Source organism: Neolamprologus multifasciatus, chromosome 6, assembly GCF_963576455.1.
Source record: "Neolamprologus multifasciatus chromosome 6, fNeoMul1.2, whole genome shotgun sequence".
Lineage (NCBI taxonomy): Eukaryota > Metazoa > Chordata > Actinopteri > Cichliformes > Cichlidae > Neolamprologus > Neolamprologus multifasciatus.
The window spans coordinates 9,457,719-9,467,093 of record NC_140444.1 but is presented as its reverse complement, the minus strand read 5'-3'; the positions used below and the strand labels follow the sequence as shown (position 1 = coordinate 9,467,093).

Genomic DNA, 9,375 nt, shown 5'->3' with positions numbered 1-9,375 from the left:
AGTCAATGAGAATATATGTATATATATATATATATATATATATATATATATATATATATATATATATATATATGACTAATCATTTATAATCTCTGTTCTAATGTCAGATAAAATGCTGTCATATTGAAAAATAAACTAAATGTTTATGAAAAAGCATTTTTAGTTACTCTAACTGCCAAACTTACCTATATACGTTAGAACAGGTGTTTATCAGATATTCTAATGGTTCCGCTTAATAAATGTGTTTATATTATTAATATATTTAATACTATTTTAATATTTTTATTTATTTCATATATAGTAAATATATTTTTCATTATTCTAAATGTGTTTATATATGTGATGTGTGTTCACATGTGCTCGATTATGTTCTTATGTGCATGTTAGTAGGCTCTTTTCATCGGCACAAGAATGCATACAAACACTAACTAACATGTACACATGAAAATAGTCATACACATCAGATCACAGACACTGAAAAGAGAGAGGGTGAAAAAGAAATGGTGATAAAGAAGTGATAAATGTGAAAAATGCCGAGGTAAAGTAGCGTGAAACTAGTCATTACAGCATATTAACAAGAAAACAACAGAAAGCATGTCTGGTTGTGAAAGGCCAAGAAATAGAGTCTGTGTGTAGTGAGAGGATGAGGTGATTGTTACATTTTTGATGAAACCAAAGGTTTAATGTTATTCACATGCAATGTTGAATTATTGTACGTGGTCTAAAATACCCAAGTTCACACTACATAAAATATCCAGTATTATACAATTTAAATATGACAGTTAGCACTTTTCATAGGTTCATATCTTGACTTTTACTTAAGCACCGCTTGACCTGCCCAATTAGTACAAATACCATTTATTAACCCACAACCATACTTGTTATACTTGAGTGCTACACTTGTGGATTTTCACTTTATGTATGCATTTGAAAGAATGACTCATACCTGAGGTATTTCTATTTTGAAAATATTAAAAGATCAACAATCGTTCTTTCAACACGCAAGGCGTGTGTTTAGTATTAATATCATTCATTATTCCAAGAGCATGTCAGGGTAGAAACTCATTAGATGGATTTTTACAAGGTGAAGATGTAGTAAGACTGCAGGAAATGAGGATGATTTCATGCAAGTGTACGAAGTAAAATAAGAAATCTGTTATTATCCTCAATATGGCATCATTAGCTCTTCAGTAAGTCTGATAAGAGATATTCACTGAAAGAAAGGCTTAGAGAAATAAGATGTAGGAATCAAGTTATTAAATTCATACTATACTATACTATAGTAGAAATTACTATTTTTTATGTTATTGGTTATTTATTTTATTTTTATTAAAAAAAACAACAACACAATTTTCTTAAGGACGATGGAGGTTACATACTCAATATCTGCTTCCTTTTAAATCTTGCTTTATGTCTTTTTAGATACTGTTTACCATTACGATTACATTCCACCTCTAATTTTATGTTTTCATTACAAGTCTTGTATGAACTGTTCCACCAGCCTGATTTTGATCGTTCAAATAAAGCAATCTAAAAATATGTATCATATTTGATAATTCAATTGCAGCTTTATAATATACAACCACTCTCATACACACACTCTTTCATACACACAGAGACACATTACACACAGCATGGCTGGTTTGCTGCTCAGTGAAGTGCAGGTCACTATCCCGTTGACACCAGCAGGTGTCTCTGTTTGTCTCAGAAGCTAAGCTGGAGCTGGCTGCAGCTTGTAGCTTGTCATCAGCTACACTTTTTTTTTTTTTTTAAAAAGATGGCTTAAATTGGTATGTAACGTTATGGATAGTAAGTTTGTTTGTTTTGCTTTTGTTTTCCTTTTTGTTCACCCAAATGTATTTTGACCTCATATGATTAAATGATGAGATATTTACAATTGGATGAGCTTCCAGATGACTTTAGTGAAAATGCACCACATAGAAATCATCAATATATGTGCTAAATAACTCCCACCTGAGGCCACAGATCTAACATTTTCTTTACTTTATCCTTCATCTTTCCTTCAGGGACATATATTCATGTGCTGCTAATGGATTTTAGCAGCACATCATGGACTCCTCTACACATTATTTTTAATGTGTAGAGGAGTTTCTTTACAGCATTGTTTCTGCTTAAAAAATACTTTCTAAATAGTATAAGTAGATGCTGTTGGAACATAATCTATATTAATTTTAGACTTCAACCACCGCCATCGCTAGTTGAAGAAATGCTCCAAAGTAAACAGTTCATGAATCATTGAATTTAATAACTCCTACATTTTTTTCAGGTAAAGCGGTCTACATGGTTTATAATTTATCTACCTGCAGACTTCTGATTACCTTTTAGATGAGTCACAGCGCTTAACTATAATTGCAAAACATTTTTGAAACTATCCTTTCTCCTCCATAAATCATTCACCTGTGATCTGAAGCACCCTTCTGAAAACCCAGCAATATGTAAAAATCTTTATTATTCTAATTTTATTCTAATTTTAAGAATCCAAAATGTATAAAATGCAGTACTTGATGCAACACTTTTCTTCTCTGCCACCCACTTCTCCCATTCTCGTTTATTTATAAAGCACAGCAGCGCAAAGGTTTTTCTTTTTTTTCCACTTTGAGTTTTAATGTATCTGTACATTTGTTGCAAAACTCTGGATTAGCAATTTAGTCCAAATAAGCCGACTGACTCTTTCTATCTGATTATAGTACAGTGGACAAACAGCAGAAGCTAAGTCAGACCAAATATAGTTGATGTTTTCTTGCTACATCCCCGATTTCACACAGCCTTGATTATTTGAATGATCAACTAGAATTTGATTAATATGCAAATTTCTGAACAAACCGTTCCATTTGAGCCTTCAGCGCAGCCTAATTAATCAACAGTTAAAGGAAATTAATACATACATCAATTCTGTCAGGAACATGCTTAGTTCAATCGCCCGTAAAATTGAAGTTTGAAGTATTAACTGGCTCCACAGGAAGGCTATGATTAAAACTCTACATTTTGGCTCTATTTAGATATATAGAGTCATTTAATTCGAGCCAAATATCAGGTCATTTACAGATCTCCTTTTTAATACTTATTCATCATCAACAACAACAACAACAACAACAACAACAATAATAATAATAATAATAATAACAATAATAGTAATAATAATGCATTCAAGGATTATTTGAAGCCTATGGATTCAAATAATGAATTTAAATAATCAAACAATAGATTAAAAAACCTTTTTCTTCTAAGTTAGTGTCATATTTTTAAAAGGAGAACAAGGTAGTAAACATTAAACAATTTAATTTCAGTGCTCTCTTTGCTGTCACCTGACTATTGCCTCAAATATGAGTGTACACTTTGCCCCTGACACTGTTTTCCACAAGGTGCAAATAATAAAGGAGAGAGTATAAAAAGGGGAGGGGAAGAGATGAAAAGAGAGAGGGCTGTACTATTGTTTCAGTAGGGACTCATGCATCAAACTTCAATTTTCCGGACGATTGAAGTAGTGATTTTTTCTATCTTGAAGTGAAATACTGAAATACACTTAAGACCTCCAGATTAATTACCACGAAGTGGTCCCTCAGACTGTAGTATTACTTATCACCGGGCCCGCCTGACAACCCCTCATAAAATAAGCAAGTGAAATCCATAAACTTACCTGCCTTAACACTCTCTCCCTTCATAAATATGCTTGATTCAGAATAGGCTCCAGAGCACGCACATAGGCACCCGCCACCCTCCCACCACACACACACACACACATACACACACAAAATAAATTAAAGACTGACATGTTCATATTTGCAGATCAATTTTCAGAATAATTGAACTGAATTGATTTTTTTCTTTTGGAGGTACTTTTCAATTGAAGTGTTATCTAGAATTTAAACCTTGATGAATACTATGTACACCACCTTACCGCCTTATTTTGCATGTATAAAGTGCACATAATCATTTTATAAATAATTTATAAAACAATATAATGCAGTTGTAATAATATTCCGTGAATTTTACAGTACAATATTTGCCAGCAATTAAAATTTCTTCTTTTGTGCATATTCTGTGTTATCATCAGCATGTTTATTAGGCTGCAAATTAATATCAGTTTATATATCAGCTTCCAGTTAGTCCACTTGAGCTGTTATACTAATAAACACTTGTATTTGCTCCCTGTTATAAACCGTACTATTTATAAATGCAGTATAAGGGCATTAAAGCAAATTTTAGGCTAATGATTTTTTTTTTAAAGATTCTAATTTATCTACAGAGAATTTACAAAAGCTTTGGTCACATTAACATCTCCCAGGCCTATAAACTTATTTAGCTTATTTAGGTTGACTTGGTTAAAATAAAAGTAAAATATAAAAAAGCAACCTCTATAAAACATCTAACAAGAAGACAGCTCTACTTATCGTTTCTGTTAACAAAGAGGGTTAAATGGGAGTTTGCCTTTTGAGCTTCTCTTCTGGACACTCTTTCTTTCTCACATCACCATGTTTTCAGCTTCATTAAACTCCTTAAAGACAAAAGAAATAAAAAGGCAGACCAAGAAAAAAGAGATGAGAAGAAAACAAACAAAGGACTCCCTAACCAGACTTTGGCATAAATGTCACAGCCCAAACTCTTTATGGCTCCCTACTTAACATTAAAAACACTTCCAACAAAAATCCATTTCTTGTTTAGAAAACGTTCTTGGACAGAAGTCAAACATATTATTCCAAAGCTAAAAAGCGCAGAAAGACAAGCGGCTCTCAAAAAAGGGGCAGTTTCATTGTAATTCATTGACTTGTTCAAAACGCCAAGCAAAGAAAGGGGCTAGACATTAATAGCCGCAGATGCCCTCATGAAGGGAGAGTCTATGTAGGCATTATGGCCTTTGTTCGCACCCAGTTAAACTGTTTAAAAGGAGGGTTAACTCAATCCATCAAATTGTCTGAAATTGTGAGGAAATTTCAAAAACCATATGGCTTCCAAACGTTTGCGTCCTTTTTGTGCGGTGGGACACACTTGTCTCAGTATTGCTGCCTGCGGGGGACCGGCCCTGCTCCTTTGTGGCTCGTCCCATCAGGGAACGCTGCTCATTTGTCCCCACTTTTCATGCTTTACGCTCAAAATTACGGCCCAGTCCCGCAGAACAAAAAAGGTCTATAAAGGCCCGGGGAAACTGGCCCAAAACTTTGTGTTTTTGTGGCTTCCTCGTCTTTTTTTCTCCGGCACCAGATTTGTGTTTCTCACATAAATTTTTGCCACGAATGGAGAAACACGTCTAAGGGTCAAGAAGCCACGATACGCATTTAGGATGTGAAAGGGGATGTGAGATTCCGGGCCACAAAATGTTTAGAGCATCTTAGTAGAAAAGGACACAAAGGAACAAAATAGTAACTCTAAATAGGCCGCTGTTGACGAGCTTACACGCCCAGATTTGGCAAGGGGAGCCGTTTCTAAAATCATTTTTTCTGCCCTCAATAAATAAATTAAAAGGGGCTATTATATCCACAACAAAAACCTAAACAATATTTCAAGAACTGCAACATAAAAGAATTATTCAGAAAAGCCATTTTATTCCCATAGTAGCCTATATACATTACAGTCTGTGCATTGGTTTTCAAATAATGTCCTGATTTCAGAAAGGCACTTACAGGTGTACAAAACATAACAAATTTATAACTGTAAATCTATTGTATCCAAACAATAAATCTAAAAAGTAGCTTGTCAAAATCACCGCAATATCAACCGCTGTTTCTCGCCATCGCTCGAGCATTTCCACAAAACGCGTTGTAACTGTGAGTGTCCGAGTTTTGCCTTTCCGACCGTCATCATCATCTTCATCATGCACTGCAGCATCGGGACGCAGAATATGAACTGAAGCCAGGGGTTACAGTCAAATGATAATGATAATGGAGAGGAGAAGAGCCGGCAGTGACAAAGTGACTGAATCGCGATTTGGCTCTCAGAAAATACAAAAGCAATTAAATTAAAAAAGTAAAAATAAATAGATAATGATCACAAATCAAATCATGCATTTACATGCAAAAATATGGAAAACTGGAGCACTTCACTGTGATGCGTGGGGCTATCGGGAAAAGCAATAAAACAATGTGTGTGTGTGTGTGTGTGTGTGTGTGTGTGTGTGTGTGTGTGTTGGTTTATACTGTAAAAAAATAAGTTACTCGTGTCATTTCAGACCATATTGCTTTGATCGAAAGAAGTAACAGTTTGCTAATGAATACATTGTAAAATATCACTGCATAATTCTTGTTCTGTGTTCATGCTTCACTATGAATAGTATCTGTGCCAATATAAAAGTCATTACATTTTGGTACATGTTCCGAGATATGGTATACAATATAAGCAGTAAGTTACAAGTCCTCCGCGGGATTATTTTATCGTCTTTTTGTGTTTCTTGACCTTCAAGCTCCTCGATGCGCCATCAGTCATCCACATCAATCTCCACGTCCTCGTCCTCTGAGCACTCTTTACTAGTTGTGTGGTCTGAGAATGGAGACAGCGGCGACGTCCTCAGTTTCTGAGAGAGCTCGTGCTCCTGCTGGCCTCCCCGCGCGGGGGACTCGGCTCGCGGGTGGCCCAGCGTGCCATTGGCGCATTTTTCCAGGTCCGCCAGTTTGGCGAGCTTGTCCAGTGGGACCTGGCCGATGGCCTTGGCCGACTCCACGTCGGCCTTCATCTCCTCCAGATCCCGTTTTAGCTTGGCCCTCCGGTTCTGAAACCACGTGATCACCTGCGCGTTTGTCAGGCCCAGCTGCTGAGCGATCTGGTCCCGGTCGGCTGGGGACAGGTACTTTTGATACAGGAAGCGCTTTTCCAGTTCATAGATTTGGTGATTGGTGAAAGCCGTCCGAGACTTCCGACGCTTCTTCGGGGTAGTTCGCTGGCCGAACAGAGTCATCCCATCCCGGCCTGTGAGGGAGAGGAGAGGCTGAGTGAAAATCATTGATAGATACAGGTGCAGGGCGTTTTCTGCACTGCTGCAGTATGCGCGTAAAAGTACCCATAACGCAGACATAACAACGAAAATGATGCTGTCTTTGAAACAGAAATGCCTCTCAGTCCTTGTGGGAATAGGTAGACAGTTACAACAATATTACACAGACACCACTGGGAAATACTGAACACCAGACAATTGGTCTTCCTCTTTACACGAGGCCATAAAATTAAAGAAAGGGCTCTGGTGATAAGAGCGGCCGAGGAAAAAAAATAACGCACCTTTTTTAGATATATATGTGAAAAGGAAAATATGCGCACTTAAATTGGAAAAGAGTGTCTCGAGCTATTGAATAAACACGTTTGAGCGAATTTTTGTTGTTTAAAAATCTAGTTCCAGGCGTATTAGTCAAAACATGTTTGTCGTGCTTTTTTTCATCTTGTAGATTTACCTTCGGCAGCCTGCAAAACGCTGACTTCCAGCCCCTTGAAGGTCTTGCTGGCCAGCTCCTCCAGCGCGCAGAGCGGGGAGGTTTGGGTGAGGAGTCCCCGGTTGGACAGAGGGATGCTGGAGGGACGATGTTTCTCAGAAGACGAAATTAGATGAGCTGTGCCGCAAATTGTATAACTTCGTTTCACAGATGGTTTGTTCAGGATGTCCTCAATGCTGAATGGGGTCAGCGGCTTGTTGGAGTTTGCAGGAGGCGGCAAGTGGTCCAGCGGACTTCGCCTCCTGTTTTCCACTGCATCACATTTGGCGACTTCTTTGGATGTCATCATTGGTTGTACGCAGAGTTTATAGGACTTGGTTGAAGTATTAAGCAGTTACAAACGAGCGAACGTATCGAGGGTAAAAAAGTCACATAACAGTTTGGAGGTAGAAAAAAAAAACAAAGATAAGGAGGGGAGATTGAGGGAAAGAAAATCTTATTCCAAAATGGGATGCGTTCAAAGTGTCGATCCTCGCGAGCAGCAAGTCCGCAGGAGTGAGATGCCTCCCTGAAAATGGCGAGGTCCAAAGAGTTGACGATTACTAACAAGTTATCATTGATTGGTGGGTAATCAATTATCTCCAGTGGCACTTTCGCCCTCTTCCCTTTCACTCTTTGACTATGTTGCAGTCCAGTGCAGGGCTTTTTGCAACTGGGGGTGTCCCATTAATTAGGACGCATGGCTGGAAGGAGGAGGAGCCGGGCGGAATTATAATGCTTTGTGCTCTTATCATCTTTGGTCTAATTTAGTCGTGTGGTGAGATACCAGAATAGGTATATGGGATAAATAAGGGGAAGCTCAGAGAGAGGGAGAGGAAGAAAAAGGAAGAAGGGTTGAGAGACATCCGAATCTTTAGCCAATTTTAACGCTTTAAAAGTTAAGTTCAGCAGCAGGTTTGTTTAAAGTATTTGGACTATTTGGATGGTTAAAAAACAACAAAAAAACAAGTCGACTCAGTTACAGATTCCGCAGCTTTAGTCAGAAGAATACGTTCCTCCCAAAGCGTGGATGATCCTTTGTTTTGTAAAGGTAATGTAGAGCTGGGCTATATATCAGCTCTGATGATACCTCCTCTGGGGCGAGATAGAAGGAGCAGCATGCATCCCTCTCAGCAACGCCAAATCCGGGCCATAACTCAGGCGAAAAGGCTCCTTTTATATCTTCCGAGAAATATTTCATTTCCTCTCAAATCTCCTCGCATCCTCCAGGTTTGACAGAATGGGTTTATTTTGGCACTGGACACAGATCGACGGCAGGGTATTTTGCATAGTGCGGCAAAGTGTTTGTTTTAATTTAGAATTAAACTTCAGATTTTAAAGATGTGGTTTTAAAAGGTAAAAAAAAAATAGTTTTTTTTGTTTCACAATAGTCTGTTTAACTTCTCCTTTAGTCCTTTAAATGAACAAAGTTAAGTTAATTACAAATACATTGCGGATAGGGGGATTTTAAGTCTATTAGTTCTGTCGCTATTAATTGCGTATCATGTTTGTTACAATAAAGAGCATTTATTTACTTTAACAGCAAACGAAGATGCAGCAAATCAGTATCGTGGTGATTATAGATTTCGGTGATGGAAGTCCCTGTAAATTACTTAAAGCAAATTATGATCATATCTAGAATTATTAGAAAGAAAATCAGTACAAGATTGATGTTTTTTATATTTGGATTTTTATTTTCAGCTGTTTTATTAAATCCTTAGGTGACTGTGTTTTCTAAAATTACCTTATTTTTCTATTTAGGCAGCTTGTATTGCCCATAACGGTATATTCAGGTTATCATTTATATCATTTATATATGGCGGTGAAGACAAAATGTAAACCACGATGAGCAGAAGGAAAAAGAAAAAGAAATTGGATGTGAAATATATTTTTTAAATGAGCCTGCTCCCTTCCTTATCTATTATATTTATATTAAAATAAAATATTTGTTCTTAACAAATTG

General features: G+C 37.1%; 1 protein-coding gene across 1 annotated transcript; it reads right to left on the bottom strand.

Moving 5' to 3' along the window:
• Positions 1-5,498: 5,498 nt before the first annotated feature.
• lbx1b (ladybird homeobox 1b) lies at positions 5,499-8,484 on the bottom strand. Its single transcript, XM_085161691.1, has 2 exons — positions 7,395-8,484; positions 5,499-6,918 (listed from the first exon to the last, which is right to left on the bottom strand). Exons 1-2 carry the CDS (start codon positions 7,720-7,722, stop codon positions 6,431-6,433), a joined length of 816 nt encoding a protein of 271 aa, XP_085017817.1. The 5' UTR covers positions 7,723-8,484; the 3' UTR covers positions 5,499-6,430.
• Positions 8,485-9,375: the final 891 nt, after the last annotated feature.

Bases quoted from the DNA above. Each gene is read 5' to 3' on its own strand.
- lbx1b (XM_085161691.1), bottom strand. From the start codon at position 7,722: ATGATGACATCCAAAGAAGTCGCCAAATGTGATGCAGTGGAAAACAGG. The intron at 6,919-7,394 runs GTAAATCTACAA...TCTCCCTCACAG, and splicing joins CGTTTTGCAGGCTGCCGAAG to GCCGGGATGGGATGACTCTG.